Source organism: Cervus elaphus, chromosome 15 (assembly GCF_910594005.1).
Source record: "Cervus elaphus chromosome 15, mCerEla1.1, whole genome shotgun sequence".
Lineage (NCBI taxonomy): Eukaryota > Metazoa > Chordata > Mammalia > Artiodactyla > Cervidae > Cervus > Cervus elaphus.
The window spans coordinates 25525356-25546260 of NC_057829.1; the positions used below are offsets into that span (position 1 = coordinate 25525356).

The 20905-nt window shown below is 47.2% G+C and overlaps 1 protein-coding gene across 1 annotated transcript in view; it reads left to right on the top strand.

Annotated features, from left to right (window-relative positions):
* TSPAN15 (tetraspanin 15) overlaps positions 1-20905 on the top strand; it is a 52502-nt gene that overhangs the window by 15358 nt on the left and 16239 nt on the right. The window contains exons 2-3 of the mRNA XM_043926157.1: positions 14984-15169; positions 16404-16478. Coding sequence (XP_043782092.1) covers positions 14984-15169; positions 16404-16478 — 261 coding nt within the window. The remainder of the gene's footprint in view (positions 1-14983; positions 15170-16403; positions 16479-20905) is intronic.

Consider the following 20905-nt stretch of genomic DNA (forward strand, 5'->3'; position numbering starts at 1 on the left):
ACCCCTGGGTTGGGAAGATCTCCTGGAGGAGGGCATGGCAATGCACTCCAGTATTCTTGCCTGAAGAACCCCCATGGACAGAGGAGCCTGGGGGCTGCAGTCCATGGGGTCACAAAGAGTCAGACACGACAGCGTGTGCACACACACCCATCATTCCTATTTAGCAGCAGAGTCAGCCGACCCTCCAAGAGGAAAGTGGTCTATCCGAGGTCACACAGCTCCTAAGTGGGCTCAGCTGGCACATGCTCTTTGCCATTCCCACCAGCCCAGCCTCAGGGAGCACAGTTCACATGGCCTTTACCTCCTCCCATGGCTGGCACCGGCTGACTTCATATTGTTGGTTTCCCAGGTGCATCTTCTCTGCTCCTAACTTCCTTAAAGCAGAGAAGGATGCAGTTGAAGGTGACGAGGGACCCCCTCTGTCCCTTCCTCCAGGCTTCCCCCCAAGCCTAGGTCAGAGCGTGTCCCACAGCCCCGGGTGCTGTTTTCCTGGTTCTTGCTGGATGGGTAATAAGCAGGTTCCCGCCACAGCCAGTATTCAGTCCTGGTTGGCAGTTAGTGGAACATCTGGTGAGGGCATTAATTCCAGGCCAGAGGAGGCTGCCGGCCCCTGGCTGTGACCACTGAGACCTCCCAGGCCAAAGGGAGACTCAGACTGTGAACAGATCTTCTCTTAGAAGAAGTGGAACTTGGACCTTGCTTGCTGCTTCAATATTTTTATTGTAAAAAAAAAAAATTCAAACATAAAAAAGGTGAAAGAATGATAGTGAATACCCATCTGCTCACTTTGCTGTGCTGTGCTTAGTCACGCAGTCGTGTCCGATTCTTTGGGGCCCTGTGGACCAGCCCGCCAGGCTCCTCTGTCCATGGGATTCTCTGGGCAAGAATACTGGAGTGGGTTGCCATTTCCATTTCCCTCTCCAGGGGATCTTCCTGACCCAGGGATTGAACCCAGGTCTTCTGCATTGCAGGCAGATTTTTTACCAGCTGAGGTATAGGGAAGCTGTATATGCCCACTAGCCAGAATCAATCATTTTAACATGTGGCCATGTCAAAATAAGTTGCAGACAGTTCACCCCAGATATCCAGGATGCATCTCCTTTTAAAAAAAGTGTCCTTGGATATAGCCACAACACCATCATCATGCCTAATAAAAAAATAAGTCCGTGTGAAAACTTCGCCAGTTGTCCTTAAGATGTTTCTCACAGTGCATTAGAAAAAATAATCAGGATCCAGCATTACATTGGATCTCATTTTGACAAAAAAGGTCCCAGTGCATCTGAAACACAAGGGGTGATCTCTGAGGCCGTGGATGATACAGATTCTGGAGTCCCAGGGAAGATAATCATGTGTTACTTCCCCATATTTGCCTAATCCACCAAGAACTACTAGGGCCTTGCTTAGGGAAATTCAGAAAGTGGAGAACGAGGGGCCTCCCTGGTGATCTGGTGGCTAAGACTCCGAGTTCCCAAAGCAGGGAGCCTGGGTTCAATCCCTGGTCAAGAAACTCGATCCCACATGCTGCAACTGAGTTTGAATGCCACACCTAAAGATCCTGCCCGACGCAATGAAGATCAATGATCCTGAGTGCCGCAACTAAGACCCGGTGCAGCCAAATAAAATAAATAAATATTTTTTTTTTAAAGAAAGAAAGTGGAGAGGGAGAGGCATGCTGGGGCTGGATATCCATGTGGGTCTGCCGGCCCTGGCTGCATGAGCCCTCTTCTTGCCTCTTCCTGTCGGAAGGAGAACTGCTCAGTGGCTGGAGCCAAGACACCAGACTCCGAGTCCCACCCGCTCACCCCTGCCCCAATCACTGGTGGAACATGCTGGGCCCTGTGCCTGGTGCTGTGGGACGATGTTCTGAAGAGCTATGAGACCTGGGTCCGGCTGCCCACAGTCTGCAGGGACACCCCATAGATGCTCTGTTTGCAGATAACCAGCATGTATGGATGTGTGGGGTGGAGCTTCTTTGTTCCTTGGCTTGGCTGCTTGGGGTCTGGTTGGGGTGGAGTGGGAGAAGCTCCTTGTGTAAGATGGAAAGCACTAAATCAATAGTGCCTAATTAGCCATGACAGGGAAATGAAATTGAAAAAAAAATTTTAAACCCACAGAAAATTTGAAAGAGGAATTAAAAGAATACCTGTATGTTATTATTTGCGTCTTGTTTTAATATCTCTCCCTATCATTCTTCCTCCAAACACTTCTCTCTCAATACTTTTTTTTGATTGCAGCTTTTGTGACCACACCCCTATATACCCCAGCAAGCAGCTTTCCAAAAGGGGCATTTTTTTCACATACTGCCATTGTCCATCTGAAAACAAATTACCATTAGATAGAACATCTATGCCGTCCGTATCCAGATTTCCCTCCTTGTTCTGCGAATGTCTTTTGCAGTGAATATTTTACCCAATCTAGGTCCACATGTTTCGGCTGTGATGTGTCTCTTTCATCTCCCGTAACCTAGACTCTCTTCATTGCTTTCGATTCCTTTGATGCCTCCAGGCCCTTGATCTGTAGAACATCAGCCTTCTGGATTTACTTTATGATTTCCTGGTAATTAGGTTCAGGCCATACATTTTGAACTGTGGTGCTGGAGAAGACTCTTGAGAGTCCCCTGGGTAGCAAGGAGATCAAACCAGTCAATCCTAAAGAAAAGCAACCCTGAATATTCTTTGGAAGGACTGATGCTGAAGCTGAAGCTCCAGTACTTTGGCCACCTGATGTGAAGAGCTGACTCAGTGGAAAAGACCCTGATGCTGGGAAAGACTGAGGGCAGGAGGGGAAAGGAGCAACAGAAGATGAGATGGTTGGATGGCATCACTGACTCAATGGACATGAGTTTGAGTAAACTCCAGGAGTTGGTGATGGACAGGGAGGCCTGGTGTGCCGCAATCCCTGGGGTCACAAAGAGTCGAACATGACTTAGTGACTGAACAACAACAACATAAATTTCCCGTTTGAGTGCTGCACAGGGTTTGTGGGAGGAATAGGAGGTGGGATGCTCGGCCACTCGGCGGCTGTCCATGCCAGGCTTGACCCTCTCCATTGCAAGCGTGCATTTCCCCGTGATAATGAATGCCTAAGCTGTGGGTGACACCTGAGGCTGTGTGAATATTCTGTCTACCAAATACCTTTTGAAAGCAAATCTGAGCATGGAACTCCCTGCTTAAATTATGTCAGTGATTTTCCTAATTTCAACTTCAGAATATATCCAGTCTGCCTGCTTCTTGCTACCTGCACATGCCCACCCTGGTCCAGGCCACCGTCACCCCTAGCATCTAGGTTGCTGCAGTAGATTCCTGACCATTCCGATTCCATATCTCCATCCCCCAGTTCTCAGCACAGCAGTTTCAGAGTAACTCATTTAAAAATCGAAGTCAGATCAGATCACTCCTCTGCAAACTTGGAGTGCCTCTCACCCACTCAGAGCAAAAGTCAGAGTCCTCTCAATAGCTTCAAAGGTTCCGCCTGCTCTGCAGCCCACGCCCCTGCCCTCTCACCTCCTCCCCTCCGCTCTCCCTGCCATCGGGGCTGTAGCAGCTATTCTCTGAACGCATGGGCACATTCCAAGGTCTTGTGTATCCGTGTGGATGGTAGAAAGCCCCCTACCCCTTCAAGTCTTCACTCCAAAATCACTCTCCCTGGCTGTGCTATTGAAATTGCCAGCCCCCTCCATCAGCCTTCTTGGCCTCCTTTCCTGTTTCTGTCTTCATAGCCCTCATATCCAAGACATACCATATACTTTTTTTATTTATTTGTTTCTCCCCAACTGGAACGTGAGCTCCCCCATAGCTGAGACTTTTGTATTTGGTTGGTTAACTGCTAGCTGGGCCCAACTCCCCATCCAGCACCCCATTCCTTTTTTTTTTTTTCTAATGTGGAGCATTTTTTAAGTCCTTATTGAATTTGTTACAGTATTGCTTCTGTCTTGTGTTTTGGTTTTTTTGGCCAAGAGGCATATGAGACCTTAGCTCCTCATCCAGGGCTTGAGCCCACACCCCCTGCATTGGAAAGTGAAGTCTGAACCACTGGACCACCAGGGAAACCCCCTGCACCCTGCTCTTAGCAGCCGCTCCCAAAGGGTGCTTCAGGGATCCTTGGTGGGTGGAGCCTTTTGAGGGGCTCTGTGAAGTCAAAATCATCTTCTTGGTAATACTAGGATGCTATTTGCTTTCCTGCTATCATCCTCTCAGGATTGCCCAGGGGAATTTCAGGGACATGTGATGGTGATGTGGCAGCAAATTGAGTGAGGAGCAGCTTCAAGAATCTACCAGCTCTTCTCATCAGCCAGATATTTACATCTGCAAAACTGTAAAGCCCATGCCACCCTTCCTCTCACAATTTTTTGGAAAAGTTTTTAACAAAAAAATATGCTATTTATGTTAACATGTAAATCTATTATTGTTATTTCTACATTAGTTAATAAATATTTAAAATATCTCTTTTAATGTCTTATATAGTAAATAATCAGTAGATATAATCCCCCAAAACAAAAACTCTAGGGTCCTCAGAAGTTTTTAAGATTGAAAATGAATCCTGAGACCAAAAACTTGTAGAACCACTGGCTTACACAACCTCTCAGTAAAGAGAGATCAAAGAAATGAATGAACTTTTTGGTTTAGGCTGAGAGACTTTGCCATGGTGGTCTGACTTCTGAGCTCTTCCCTGGCCTCCTCCCATCCCCTGTCTGCCTGTTCTCGGTTCTAACTATGCTGACCTGCTTTCCTTGTGGCACCTTCACGGGTTCTAAAATTCCTTGTCCATTTCAGAAATTCTTGCTTGTCCATTACATGCATCAGATGGAACTCAACTCAAACTCACATCTCCCAGGACACCTTCCTGATCTCACTGGTATTGCCCATGATTTAGTGTCTCCTCCTTTCTAGCTCTTCTGCACTCTCAGTGACCTCTCCCTCACTGTTCCCTATTTCTGCTGCATTTGTTGGTGTACATATATATCTTAACCATACTGAGTTTCTTGAGGGCAGAAACTAGATCTTACCTTTTTATGGCCAGTACCTGGTACATACTAGGCACTTTCTAAAATATGTGTTGAATCAGTGAGTGGTGTCTTGGAATTGAGAATAGGGACTCCCTTTCTTCTGATTTATCCTTGGACCAAATTGCCTCTAAAGGGGGCATGGTTTCTGGCATCTGATTCGAGTCTTGAAATGTCAGGGTGACAACAGTACTTCATCTTTACTCAGAAGTAACATTTACTGAGCACCTACTGGGTGCTGGGAACTTTTGCATGGTATCCTGTTTCAGGGGCACTGTGGTTCATTAGGCCACTGTAAACTGGCTTGGGCTCTAATCACTTTTCATATGGCTTCTGTGGGGATAACATGGTCTGGGAGCTAAACTGAACTTCCTGTGGACTTCCGGAACTAATGCATTTGCATTATATATGCAGACTGTGAGGTTGTTGAAGTCAAAGATGATGTGGTAGGTGTGTTGCTGGGTCCTGCTACCACTCCCTGTATGCAGTAGGTAGTAAATAGCTGGAATAATCTGTTCAATGGGCATAGTTAGTACTGGAAATATCAGTACAGTGAGGGCTTCCCATTGGTGGTTTCATATGTGATCATAAGTGGAGAGAGATCTCTATAGCTGGAGTGATCCAGGAAGTCTTCCCAGGGGAGGAGTCTTTGAGCTGAACTTTGGAGGATGGGTGTTAGCCCCTTTCATTTTTGTTATTTCCAAAAACAGCTGGTCTCCTCTCCGAGGCTGCTGTGGGAGGCAGTGCCAGAGGCGTGTGCCTTGATCAGGCTGGAGTGGGAAGGATATCTCTGTTCCCTGTAGGACCTACTCATGCCGAAGTGTGGCATCTCCTGGCCAGGTGGGAAAGCAAGGGCAGACCCATGGAGAAGGACTCAGTAGTGGAAAAGACTTTGGACCACCATGGTCTGCTGACGGCTGGGGTTCTTGCGAGGGCTGTCTGGGCATGGGTTTTCATGGGCTCCCGGAGCAGTGAAGGGATCCTAGGGCTTGTGACCAAACATCTCCCTTTTTGAGCAGGGAAATTGAGGCCCAGAGAGGGGAAGGGAATTGCCCAAGGTTACGTGGGAATTAGTGACAGAATTGGGATTAAACTTCAGGGCTCCCCTCTCATCTCCCTCCCCCAACCCTCAGCGCTCCTTGTAATGTATGATGCTGCCTCTTTTTCCCTTTTGCCCTTTGACCTTTTTGAAGTCATAAGCCTTTGGAGTGGGTGACCTTTGGGTCCCCAAGGGTAAATCCTGTGCTGTCTCAGGGAAGAATGGGGAATGCCTGGCCCAGTTCCTGGTGGGCAGGTGTGGACTCTGGGATCTGAACTGGAGGCCATTGTTGAGGACAAAGTCCACTTGTCACCTCTGTGAGCCTGTGGCTGCTTTTAAAATGTCTGAGTGAAAGGGAAACTTGGGCCATCTTACACACTCCTGCCAGCGGCCTGCAGCTATAAGCGAGGAGCCTGTGCCATCTGGGACAGAGGACAAAGGAATGGGGACCAGCAGTGGTTTGGCAGAGGGTACTCCTGAGTGTACCCCAGCAGGAGGCGCTGCACCTGGGCTGAGACCTGGGGAGATAATCACCCAGGTGCCATGGTAATACAGTGCCGGGAGGTGGGGTCTGACTTTCCTGGTGCAGACCTGTGGACGGTGGAGAGGAGGGGGATCCAGAGAGGGAAGGAAAAAGAAAACCAGGGAGAAGTTTATCTTGGGTAGAGGTGATGTGTTCTTGGCTCTCCTTTGCCCCTTGGCTGTTACTGCTTTCAGATTAACCAGATAAGTCATCTTGTTAGTATTATTTTTAAATAGAGGTTCCTCTGGGAAATCTCCTCTTATTCACTGTAATGAATTAGGTTTACCTGCCTCAGGGCTTGATAACATAAGACACCTATCTTTCTGAGCACCTCAGTTCTATTTTTAATGCGAGTTTTCAAGACTGTAAGTCATTTTATCCTGAAGCCTCAGAGTACTCTGGAGTGGGATCATTAGTTTCTTCTTTGGGTTTATAGGCATCTAAAGCAATAGCGTTTCTCAGATTCATCCCCCCGATAGGTTTGTCGGCTGGTCCCTGTGTTGGTGGAGCGTCCAGTAGTGTGAAGTCAAACTCCTGTGCAGGCTCAGATCCAATCGACCTGCTCTGATTTCCCAGGGGGAACAGACTGCCAGGCCTCTTGTTTCAGAATATTTTCCCCAGCTGTTTGTTATACCATTCTCCATCTGCCTGCCCCTGAACACTTCTTAGAGAGAGTCCGAGCTCCATCAGTTCTTAGCCTCCAGTGCTTCATTTGTTTGTATTTGTTTGTGATTAGACATTCCACTCTGCTCCTGCTGGGTTGAGTAGCTGGGGCTTGCAAACCTCCCAGCATAGCTCTTTCACAGCCTGGAATGTGCTGCGTGCTTGTGGGAGTCTTATTATTATTATAGGAATGTGGAAGATCATTTAGAGAGAGAAAGTGGCAAGGCAGACCTCCAAAAAAACTTCACAATATAGAGAACAGATATGTGTGTGGGTCTTTCATCTTTTTAATTTAACTTTTATTTTATATCGGAGTATAGTTGATTTACAGTGTTGTGTTAGTTTCAGGTGTACAACAAAGTGATTCGGTGATATTTCTTTTTCAGATTCTTTTCCATTATAGGTTATTTAAGAATATTGAATAGAGTTCCCTGTGCTATAGTGGGTCCATGGTGATTATCTGTTTTATGTATAGTAATATGTATATGCAGGCTTCCCACAGACGCTTCTGGTAAAGAACCCTCCTGCCAGTGTAGGAGACGTGAGAGACACAGGTTTGATTCCTGGGTCAGGAAGCTCCCCTGAAGGAGGGCATGGCAGCCCACTCCAGTGTCCAGATTCTCCAGTGCCTGGAGAATCCCGTGGACAGAGGAGCCTGGTGGGCTGCGATCCATACAGTTGCAGAGTTGCACATGACTGAAGTAACTTGGCATGGGCACACATGCACAAATGTGTATATGTTAATCCCAGATCCTAATTTATCATGCAGGAATGAGCGTTTGTAACTGTTGGTGACAGAAGGGTAGCAAAACAGAGTGTTATGTCCGCTTTGCTTCTTAGAGAGAAGGCCATGTTTCCGACCCCGGGCCGAGCTGGAGAGCCAAGCCTGGGAAATACTTCCAGAAGTTTCTCCCCGAATCTGTATAGACAGCCATGGGAAAGCTTGAGGGAGGTGGAAAGCACTGTTATTAGAGAAGTCATAATAAACATGGTGTAAATAAAGGAAGAAACCATGCCTATGGGCAGGAAAACCTGGTAAACGTGTCGATTTTCTCCCAAGGGATCTGTAGATTCAGTGTGATTCCAGTCAAACCTCAGCAGGTTTTTTCAAGAAACTTGATAAGATGATTCTAATATACATACACAAGAGTCAAGGTCTAAGAATATCCAGGACGCTTCCAAAGAAGGCAGGAAGGAGGGGTGTGGCCTTGCAGATGCCACAATGGTGTTATAAAACTGTAGTCACTACCCAAGGAAGGTTTGTTTAGAGACAGACTGACTGATGGGAGAGACTGGGAGCCAGAGACCTAGGCATGTGTAGAACCTCAGTGTGTGACATCAGGGTTTTGGCAGATCCATGGGGACAAAAGGACTAGTTAATAAGTGGTGCCTGTTACATTCTAAACAAAAGCAGGTTGTCAGAGAATGTCATGGACCGAGGGTTACAGTTAACCAAGTTCTCTGCATTGATGTCAAGTTTTTTTTGTTTTGTTTTTTAAGAAGTTCAGGGTCAAGGCAGAGTTGACTGCAGAGTATCGGTGACAAAGACCAGAGACTGGCTCTTTTGCTGCCGGTAGGATGCAGTCTGCTGCTGCTTCCTCCAGGGCTGGCTTTGTCTTGGGCTTGAGAGGAACCCTATTCCTCCAGCACAGGCTGCCTGAACTTAGCGCTGGGGCCAGGTCAATGGCACCAAGTCCAGGGTCCCAGAGCTTAGAATGACAGGGTCCCTGTCATTCTGGAGTCTGGCACCCTCTTGGGAGACAGAATGAGCCTTAGATCAGTTTGGGTTGGGAGCTCTGGATCTGGTCTGTCCTGCTTTTCATAGTGCCAAGAGAAGTGGGATGGCAGGAGCTGAGCTTTCCTGGGGAAAGTGAGAGAAGAGATTGCTTTCACTTGGATGAAAGTCTTGAATATAAGCTTCCTCTAGCTAGTGGTAGGATGATTAGGGCACATGACTCTTTGATAAGGATGGTCTCTACCATCAGAAAGGAGCAAGGTGGGAATGGTAAGGGGCAACATCCAAGGAGAACTGCTCTGGATCTGTCCAGTACGGTGACCACCAGCTACCCCTGTCACATCTAAACTAGTTTACATGAAGCAAAATGAAAAATTCAGGCTTCCCTGGTGACTCAGTGGTAAAGAATTTGCTTGCCAATGCAGGAGACACAGGTTCAGTCCCTGGGTTGGGAAGATCTCCTGGAGAAGGAAATGGCAACCCACTGCAATATTCTTGCCTGAAAAATCTCATGGACAGAGGAGCCTGGCAGGCTACAGTCTGTAGGGTCACAAAAGAGTTGGACATGACTTAGCAACTAAACAATAACAACAAAATGAAAAATTCAGCTTTCCAGGCACACAAGCCACATTTCAAGAGCTTGCTAGTTCCATAGGGCTAGTGGCTAACCACGCTGGATGTTACCATCATCATAGAAGATTCTGTTGGGAGCACTGCTCTGCTACCAGCACCTTTGTATTTTGCAGAGACATTTCGGACCCATTCTCTCCCAGATCAAAGTGAAAGGCCCGTCTGGTAGATTTACTGGCAGGCAGACAGGTTTTGGCTGTGCATCCTGACTCCGCCTCTTATAAGCTCTGTGTCACTTAACCTCACCGAGTCTGGTCTTTAATGCAATTGGCTGTTTCTTAGACGTGCCAGGGTGTGTGGCGGTCAGGGAGATGCTGGTGTGGCACTTTGCAGGATGCTGGTGCCGCGAAATCACTCTGTACATGGCAGCGGGCATTACTATTTTACAAGTGAAAAGTGAGGCTCAGAGAGGCAAAGCGACATGGCCAAAGGCGCCGAACTAATAAATGAAGGCCCAGAATGCCAACTCCCATCTCTTCTCTTACCTCTGCTGCTCCATCCAGCCCCAATCTGTGCAGGAGAGAAGCTGGTAGAGTGTGCTGAGCAGGAGCACACTCCTGCAGGGGGGGCTCAGCTCTGGGCCAGGCAGGATCAGTCTGGGACTAAAGGGCTGGTGGGGGTGAGGTCCAGGGCTTCCTGGCTGGATGCAAGGGCCCTGCTAGCCCCACCTTATTTAAAATCTCTCTCAGGCCTTGGAGTTTATCCTTTTAAGCTCAGACCTCAGAAAAGTGCTTTGTTTGGGCCATATAGAGCCCTGCAGGCTTTGAGCGCCCCTTAGGTGGTTCCAATGTGGAGCAGTTATTGGAGATTTCAGGAAAACACTGGCTCCTCCAGGAAGCCCATCCTGATTTTCTGACATTTCCTTTCACCCCCTCAGTTTTGTTCAAATTCCCAGAGTCTTCCCCATGGGAGAGATTCAGCATGCCTCCCCTAGACCTGAGGTTCTTCCTCTTTTTTTGTGTGCCAGGAACATTTCAGTTGAAGGATAATGATAGTAAAGGTTGACTTTTTTCTCCATCCCCAGTTCAGAGATCCCTGAATCCCATCCATCAGGCCATAGAGATCTTTTCAAGACTTTCAACCTGTCTTCCCCCAGACTTAGCCCATGTATAGTCTTGTGACCCCTTGTGACCCTCGGGGTCTGGGACACAATAGGTGCCTGGCATGTGCCTTTGGGGGTAAAAATAGGCCTTGTGGGTCCCCTCTGAGTGCAGACCTACCCCAGCTGGGGGTGAGCCAGCCGGAACCAGATGCTTCCTGAAGGAGAAGGCAGTGCAGGTGTTGGAATGCCTCACATGCTTGCCAGCAGCAGCATGAAGCTGGGCCTCAGCTTGCAGAGGAGGAAGATGGTCCCCAGGCTGCAGGGCTCAGAGGGGACTTCAGGCCTGGTTCACAGTGGGCGACAGGCTCCCAGGCAGCCTATTGAAGATGCCGCGTGGCTTGTGGCAAAATCTGGGGCTCTGGGCCTGGCCCATGGGCTGCCAGCAGCATGTTCTTTCCTTCTCTGGCCCCAAATGGGCATGGCCCTGTGCCCCTCACCCCCAGCCAAGTTTAGCTGAAGCTGTCCTGCTTGACAAATGGGCCATTTGCTTCCTGTGCTGGAGCTAAGTGGCTGGCTGCCCAAAGAGAGACTATAATTAGCAGAGAAAGGGGATGGGGTTGCACACTAGCATTGACAGTTAATTTTATACTCACAGGGAAACATAAACTTCTGTTCTCGGAGATGTAAATATCATTTGGAAATCAAAGTTCCTGGGAAGGGTATGTCAGCCTCTCCCCATGCCTGGTGCTCCTGGAACCCTTGAATAAGAAGCCTAGATCTGCTTGTGCTGTGTGTGGCGCGACTTCAGGGGTTACCCAGTGGCTTCTGGAAGAACTGAGGTGGCAGCAGCCCCGGCTGGACCAGGAGAGATGAGCCTGTGATGACTCAGTACACAGTGGTGCAGGAGTCCAGAGGTTGGGGTCTGCATTTGCTGCAGTAGCTTTCTATGGCTTTAGTGGTCTGGAAATGTTGCAAGGCTGACTAGCAAGGAAAATGTGATCTTTTGTAACAGGAGGGAGATCAGACCAAAGAAAGTTTTATTTCCTGCCAGGAAGGCTGTTCTGGAGTGGGTCCCGGGGCTCTGGGGAGCTTATAAAAATAGAAGAAGCCACTGACTGCCTTTACGAAGAAGGCTGGGGTCAATTCTGCTCAGAATGCAGGCCTACAACAGCTTGGTGTTTGGGGGATGGTTTCCAAAGCAGTGTACCTTAACCCAGAAGCATAGCATCAGATGGGAAGGAGGGGGGCATGGAGAGCCTAGGATGGTGGTTAGATGTCGGGTTCTGTGTCCATCCTGCCCAAGAAGAGCTTTTTTATCTAAACAAACAAACAAAAAAACTGAAACACAGAAGTCTTGAAAGTATGTGGAATCAATCTTGAAAATATTAAGGTATTATCTTGTTGGTTCAGCAACAACATGCTAATTACAGTTTTCACCAAGATAGAGGGTAAAATGCCACTTCTGTTGCCTGAAGCACACCGCATCCTTGCATATTGATTCCTCACCCTGCCTGGGCTCTGATGATGTGGGGTTCTTCTTTAATCGTCAACCCTGGCTCTAGGGCTGAAGGATCTCTGGGTTCTGTGTCTGGTTCAGGGCTAGAATTGAGTAATTCCTTGTAAGTGCACTAATAAGGAAGGGGAGGACTTGGCTCTCTAAAACTGCTTGCCCTTGTTCTTAGAGGACCCGCAGGGCTTAGGCTGGCCTTGAACAATGATTTCACCATGTCCTGGGTTTTGGAGCATGAACTGACCAAACCAATAACTTTGGTTAATATTTTTCTATCAAAAGTAGATTTTATTTCTTGTGGTCCTCATTTCCCTATAGAGGGCCTTGTATGTGTGTGTCCTAACTTTTTAAATTTAAAAATTTCCCCAACTGAGTGATTTGGATGACATCATTTTAATCATGGTTTTCCCAACATGGCCAACTTGTTAATAAGCAGTTCACAGCCAAATGCGTCAATGCCTTTAGCACCTCTTGGCCTGTGTGTGCTGGGAAGACATTCCTTTTAGACCTGGGGAGTAGGTATCAGTAATCTCAGATTACCCTTTCAAACTAAGGGGAATGGCACTTAGCAGTGACGTACAGCAGAGCCCTGGACCGGAGGAGATGGCTTTCTGGTAACTCTCTGTTACCCGATGTTTCCAAGGAAGCTTGGTCTGTTTGACTTTTGGCATCCCTGCCACTTGCAGAGCTTAGGGGAAGCAGACACTTCCCTTTACCCAGAACAGTCTTGGCGCTCTTTAGAAGGCCACTGAGATCTACTTTGAGGCCACATTGTATAATAGCCATTTTAGGGTGGAGGTAGACCAGGAGTAACTGGAGGAGTCACCACGGCATATCTTGCCCATATCTTGTCTGTATTATCCCTCATTTCCTTTACTCAGACCTTCACTGACAGCACCATGGCTTCTGACTTCTCTCCCACACTGCCTCCCGCTCTGTGGTGAAGTCCAGTGTATCTGCTCTTGGGAATATGTGCCCTGGAATGCCAGAATCATTGGACAGGCAGCATGCTGGGTAGACAGCGTTGGACTCAAACCCAGTCGGGGATCTATTGGGAAGCCTGGCTTGCATCTGTTCAACAGACATTGATTGTAAATGCCTGTTATGCTTCCTAAATGTCAAGGCTGTTCTGGTGCTGGGGCTGCCCTAAACAGTTGAAAAATTCCTCCAGGAAATGGAGCTCATGTTCTTGTGGGGAAGACAAACAGTTAAAAAAGAAAACAAAAAATGTAGTATGTTTAATACTTGTCAGTACAAAGGAAAAATAAATCAGGAAATTGGGATTGAGAGTTTCAGGGAGAGAATTTTCTGTGTTTAAACAAGATGACCCCAAAGGCCTCACTGAGCAGGTGAGAAGTGAGCAAAGATGAGAAGGAGGTGAGGAAGGGAGCCATAGTGCCACTTGGAGATCAGGAGAAAGAGCATTCCAGGCAGTGGGAACAGCCTGTGCAAAGGCCCTGAGCTGGCACACTCCGTGTGTTTGACCGGCAGTGAGGGGCCCAGTGCAATTAAAGCAGAGTGAGTAAGTGGGGGGAGTGAGAAGTGAGCTCAGACAGGCTGTGTGGACTGCGATTAGGGTTGTGGCTTTTACTCTCAGGGCACAGAGAACCAGCTTATCCTGATTAAATTTTGCTTGGTCACTCTGGTAGGAAGAACAGGCTGAAGGCGGCCAGTTAGAACACTATTGTGAATCCCAGGGTGATGGGGCAATGCAGTCTCAGACATGTCTGAGGGTTCGGGGTGACGTCCGCTGATAGGGGTCCCTGAAGATTTAGTATGAGACTTTTCCGGCTGAGAGCAGGAAGGGGTCCTCCAAGAACTTTTTTGCCTCATTTTTCCTGATGGGGAGTTACAGTGGTCACCTTCCCACTGTTAGGAAAATTGATGATGAGGAATTTGACTTAAAAATCTCTTCAAAATCCCTCCTGCTCCAACTTTCAGTCTTCCTGATGATCATTCTGAAGATAAATCCCACGTGTATGGTGCTGAGTACAATGCCCATCCCCCTGGGCAGGCCTGAAATTTCCTTTGGTGTTCTGCCTGTGTAATACACACCCCAAGGCCCCATGCTTTCAGGTTCGTAGTGTTTCCACTGTCCTTATCTCACTAAAGCCTTGCAAAAACCCTTGGGTGAACAGGGCAGAAATGATAGTCTTCATACCCATTTTTCAGATGAGCACATAGACTCATGTGGTCCAATGCTTGTCCAAAGCCCAGGGTTAGCAAGTGGCAGAGCTGGGACTGCGGTCCACGTTCTCTGATCCTCTAGCCAGTGGCATTTCCCTTGACTCACCAGTACTTCCCACCAAAGCAGCATTTCCAAATAGGGTCTGTATTAATTTACTAGGACTGCCATAACAGAGTACCACAGACTGGGCGGCTTAAGCAACAGGGATTTACTGTCTCTCAGTTCTGGAGGCTGGATGTCCAAGGTGACGGTGTGGGCAGATTTGGTTTTCTCTGAGGCCCCTCTCTTTGGCTTTGCCAGTGGCTGTCTTCTCTGTGTGTCTTCACATGGCCTTCTCTCTGTGTCCTAATCTTCTCTTAGAAGGACAACACTCATAGCAGATTCAGCCCTAGTCATAAGACCTCATTTTAACTTCATTATCTCTTTTAAGCCTCAGTTTCCAAGTACAGTCCCATTCTGAGGTTCTGGAAGTTAGGACTTCAGCTTGTGAATTTGGGGAACACAGTTCAGCCCATAACAGGTTGCCTCACATCCGGTGACCTGGGATGACCCCTCCAACGGCAGGTACCAGAACCCTCCCTTGAATCCTTCGTAGGAGAATCAAGCGACTGCAGTCCTTCTCCTCTCTCACTCCTTTTTTTCTTGCTGCAGCTGATCGGGGGCCTGGTCCTGTCTGTGGGGATCTATGCAGAGGTCGAGAGGCAGAAATACAAAACCCTGGAAAGTGCCTTTCTGGCCCCGGCCATCATCCTCATCCTCCTGGGGGTCGTCATGTTCATCGTGTCCTTCATCGGCGTCCTGGCTTCCCTCCGCGACAACCTGTGTCTCCTTCAAGCGGTGAGTCAGCCCCAGGCACCCGTCAGCTGGTGGAGGGGGCTGTGATCCTTGGAGTCCCTGGGAGAGCTGGGAGACCACCCCTAGGCCCTCGGGCAGTCCAGTTAATCAGTCCTTGCCTCAAAGCAGCTCTCCTGGAGGGTTTCGTGGGTCAGCCTGTCATATTGGCCCAAGAGGGCTCATCCTCCACTTCTGCTTAGAAAGGCTGATTCAAAGACTGTTCTTCTTAAACCCCATGTTGGTCTGGACTGTCTGTGGGGAGTGGGAGAAGGTATGCTCAGATGGGAGCAAGTAAAACCAAGAAAAGTTGTCGGTGGTCATTAGCTCATGTAACCAGCAAGCCCACCCTAGGTCCAGGGGTTTAGCTGACGCCCTTGGGCTCTCTCTCTTTCCACCTCCCAGCTGGATGCCAGGTGTTGTCCTCAGGTTCTCTTTGCGATGGCCACCAGCAGCCTTTGGCCAACAGTCCTTATAGCTCAGGGTCCTGGGGAGTCTTTCCTGGTAACTCTGGCCAAGATCCTAGGACTTTGATGGGGCTGCTTGGCCAAGTGCCTGCTCTGGGGTCAGGGGTAGGGTCAGCCTCCCTGCCCCCCTTACTGTGGGGTGAGGGATGGCTTCCCAACACAGGGGGTGCTGGATAAGAGATCTATTTACTCTGTACCCGCATGTGTGTTTGACCTCATTGTTCCCCTCACCCGGGAAGCCCCTAAAAGCCCCTATGAGCATGGTCTCAGTGATGCTCCCTGAGGCTGGAAGTTGTTGACATTAGTTTCGACAATGCTTGTTTCTGTGCTAAAGGGCGGTATATCCACTCAGCCTGAGACATCCCCTCAACTGCCCTTGGGGTCTGGGAAGTCACTTTGCAGGCTGCTCTAACCTGCCTGTCAAGACAGGCCTGTCCCCTCTGGGTCAGCCAGGGGAGGACCAGAGGCTGCTCAAGGTGTGGGGTTGGGGGAGGGGGTTGTGTTTGTTCACCCAGACCCCACTGAGGACTCCTGGGACAAACCTCGATAACAGTCTGGCTGGGACAACTGAGTCACTCTTCCTGATCCAGGCTCCAGCGACAGGCTTTCCCGGGAATGTCTGTCCACATCCTGTGTCCTCACAGGAGGAAGGGGTGAAAGGCCCAGGAGCCCTTAAGAGCTCTGACAAAGAGGATTTTTCTTACTGTGCTTGACCTTGGAGCAGACAGCGCTTCCCCTCCACTCTTGGTGACTCACGGAACTTTGTTTTTCAGTTCATGTACATCCTTGGGATTTGCCTCATAATTGAGCTCATTGGTGGCGTGGTGGCCTTGATCTTCCGGAACCAGGTGGGCCTCTGGCACATTTACCAGTCATGTGTATGCTGGGCACCCGCTGTGTGTGCGCCCTGGCTTGCAAACTGGGAGTGCAGTGGAGAGTGGGGCGGATAATCCCTCATGTGTCTCTTGGGCTGGGGAGACAGGCACTGGACAGGTAGACCAGAAATCAAGAGAACAAAACAGATAATCCCTCATGTGTCTATTGGGCTGGGTAGACAGGCACTGGACAGGTAGACCAGAAATCAAGAGAACAAAACAGGCCGATGGCAGAGTGCCTGGGGTGGAGGTGGGGAGGATGCTGACGGAAAGAGCCATCCTGCTGAGGCGCAGGGGGAACAGAGGTCCAGGCAGAGGGGACCGCTGAGGCAGAAGGGAGCTTGGTGGGTTTGTGCACAGTGTGGAAGCTGCTTGGCTGAAGGTGAGTGATGGGAAGTGGGTAGAAGGTGAGGCTGGAAGGACTGGCCAGGGCAGATCACATAAGGCCTTGAAAGCTTTTTAAAGGCAGTGGGAGCCTGTGGAGAGTTTTATGCTGGGAAGTGATGTGATCTGATTCACATTTTACTTGCTGCTGAATGGAGAGTGGACAGTAGGGAAACTAGCTGGGGTGAGCCTTAACCACAGGCGTGTCTTACCCTTGGAATCCAAGGGTCTTCTTCCTGTTTTGTGAGTACCAGGAGAGGGGAGGTGAGAGTCCCATCATATTGGTGGACTCATTGAGGCACAGAGAGGTTACGAAGCCCTCCTAAGTGTACATAGCAAGAGGGAGGCAGCTCAGGGATGCTTTCCAATTTCTTTTCATTTCTTTTTTCCTCCTCTGCCCCAGCTTTACTGAGAAATAATTGACAAATAAAATTATGTTTAAACTCTATAATGTGATGATTTGATATATGCATACATTGTGAAAGGATTATCATAATCAAGTTAATAATACATCTATCACCTTGAATAGTTAACTTTGGGGGAGGGGGTAAGATCTTAATATTTAAGATCTATTCTCTAAGCAAATTTCAAATATATAATACTGTATTATTAACTATAGTCACCATACTGTTCATTAGATCCTCAGAACTTATTCATCTTGTAACTGAAAATTTATACCATTGACCAACATCTTCCTGTTTCCCCTACCTCCTAATCCCTGACAATGACTTTTCTACTCTCTGGTTCTATGAGTTTGACTTTTTTTTAGATTTCAAATATAAGTGGTACCATATAGGAAGTGTTTGTCTTTCTCTCTCTGACTTAGTTCTCTTAGCACAATACCCTCAAGATTCACCCATGTTGCTGTAAGTGGCAGGTTTTCCTAATTTTTTTATGGCTGAATAATATTCCACTTTATATATATACATTCTATATACACAAACAATGGAATATCTGTATCTATCTCACATCTTGATCCATTCATCTGGCAACAGACACTTAGGTTGTTCCCATATCTTGGCAATTGTGAGTAATGTTGCGATGAACATGAGAGTTCTTTTCATGGCACATGACTCTCTGAGATCGTAATTTCATTTCCTTTGGTTATATACCCATGAGTGGGATTGTACCACATATGGTAGTTCTATTTTTAATTTTTTGAGAAAGCATCATACAGTTTTCCATAGTGATTGTACCAATTTTACACTCCCAGCAACAGTGTGCAAAGGTTCCCTTTTTGCCTCATCCACATTTATCTCCTATTTTTTGATAATAGACATTCTAACAGGAGTGAGATTATATCTCATTGTGGTTTTAGTTTGCATTTCCCTGATGTTTAGAGATGTTGAGCATTTTTTCATATACCTGTTGGTCATTTGCATGTCTTCTTTGAAAAACTATCTATTCAGGTCCTCTGCCCATTTTTTAATCAGATTACAGCTGATGCTTGAACAACATGGGTTTGAACAGTGTATATCCACTTATACACAGATAGTTTTCAATAAATATAGTACCTATATTTCATCTTTGAATCAACTAAGTGTGAGAAAAGTTTGTGTTCAGTTAGAGATCACAATATGTGGAGTCAAAAGGACTAGGGTTTGAGTCCTGATTCGATTTAAGCTGTTTTCACTTCCTGCCCTTCAGTGAGTTATTTATCAGTTCCTTTGTTTGGAGGCAGAGATAGCAGCATGCAGATTCTCAACTGTGCTGGGGGTTGGCATCCCTAATCCCTGCGTTGTTCAAAGGTCAACTGTATTTTTTTTTTTTTTTTTTTTTTTGCTATTTTGCAACTGTAGGGGTTCCATATATATTTTGGAATAAGATATATTGTTTACAATTATTTTCTCCCATTTTATAGTTTACCTTTTTACTTTTTACATAGTTTACTTTTTAGCAGAAATGCTTTAGTTTGGCATAGTCACACTTATTTTTTTTGCTGTGAGGAACATTGCCTATATATTTGATGTCAGATCCAAGAAATCATTGCCAAGACCAATGTCAAGGAGTTTTTTCCTATATTTCCTTTAGGAGTTAGTTCTACTACTTGAGGTCTTTCATTTAAGTCTTTGACTCGTTTTGAGTTGATTTTTGTCTATGGTATAAGATAAGGATCCAATTTCATTCTTTAGCATGTGGATTTCCAGTTTTCTCAACACTATTTATTAAAGAGAGTTGGCATCTTTGTTGGGAATTTATGTTGGGTTTATTTCCAGACTCCCTTTTCTGTTCCATTGATCTATGTTTCTATTTTTATGTCAAAACCATACTGTTTTGGAAACCATAACTTTGTAACATTGAAATCATGAAGTGTGATACCTTCAGCTTTGCTCTTGTTCAAGATTGCTTTGGCTACTGGGGTTTGGTGTGATTCCATATGAATTTGAGCATTTTTTCCTATATCTCTGAAAGATGCCATCTGAATTTTGACAGGGGGATTGCACTGAATCCATAGATTGCTTTGATCCATTGGTTGTCTTCCCAATTCAGTTTTGCTACTTGTTCCTCCCTTTTCCTCTTTTCTGCTTTTCAGACCATCTGCTCTGGGCTGGCAGATCCAGGGTACTGGTTCATTTTTCAGCAGCCTTGAGGAGGGAGAGATGTTTATTCCATTTGCCCATGGGGATGCCTTTCTGTGCAGCCAGCAGGGCTCCTGGCTGCCCACAGCTTTCCAGAATTATGAGTTAGTACTTTATTAACTAGAGCCCAAGTCCAGGCCACGGTCAGCAGCATCAGTGGTTTAATAAACAATCTCCTAAGTGAATAGCAGTTCTCATTTACAGGGTGCTTTCACAAAGATTGATGATTTATTTTACTTGCCTGTAGCTCAACAGGGGCCGTGACACCACTCCTTTCCAGGGAGGAGCTAAGTAAAGGCAAAACCTCCAGGGACCTTTAGTCCTCACAGCTGAGGATGCCATAGGCTTGAGGTCAGGGCTGAGAGCTTACATTATCCCCAAACACGGGGGCACCACAGCGTGAAGTGTGTTCCCTCCCCTTGGGTACCGTGTCCCCTCATGGGACCATGTCAGTCCAGGAAGGACCCTCATCGTCAGGGCTCTCAGCTCTTTGGAGGCTTATGATGGGCTGTGCTCTCATATGACAGTGATATATAATTCAAAAACTTAAAAATGAGATACAAAACTGTGAGTGTAGGGACTTCTCTGGCAGTCCAATGGTTAAGACTCTGTGCTCCCAATGCAGGGGACATGGGTTCAATCCGGAGAACTAAGATCCCACATACTGCACGGTGTGGCCTAAAAAAAAGAAAAAGAGAGAAAGAAAAAGAAAAGCCCTGTAAGTGCAGTAAGATCTCCACAATTAAAAAAAAAAAAAAATAGGCCTGGAAAAATCTGAAAGGAAATAGAAATATTAACATATTAATTCATATTTTCCCTGAGGGATGGGACTAGGGTGATTTTTATTTCCTCCTTTATATTTTTTTTCCCTAGCTCCAAAATTTTCTTTTTCATTTTTTATAATCAAGAAGAAAAATACCATATAAAGAAAAATAATGTCCCTGCCAACTGTAATGCCATGTGATTTCGTAAAACAAGAAATGGGCCAATGGTGAGGATAGGAAAGGAGAAGCCTGGCCATTGATGGTGGGGAAAGAGGTGAGGCACAGTCAAGGTCGGGTTCCAGGTGAGTTCCCAGTTTTCCTTCCCCAAGAGGGGAAGTCAGATTTCTTTGAGTCACAGTGTAACAAGTTCAGTCTCCAGCCCCGCAGGCTACCTCTTAACTCTAAGAATCCACTTGTGGTGACAGACGAAGATAAATCATCAGGCTGATGACTTCACACAGGGCTCTCAGGAAGGTACAACCATGGTCACCTCCAGGCAGCGAAAGATAAACAACTGCCGGGTGTGAGGCAGAAATTCTCTATCAGTTGCTGACCCTGGGCACAGTTTCTGCTGCTGGCATGACCCAGGAGTTGGATTGAAGCAGCTTCTCTGCTTATGCAGGGTGGAGTGGCCGTGTGATGGGGAACTTGGTGCAGAGCTGGTGGCCCCAAG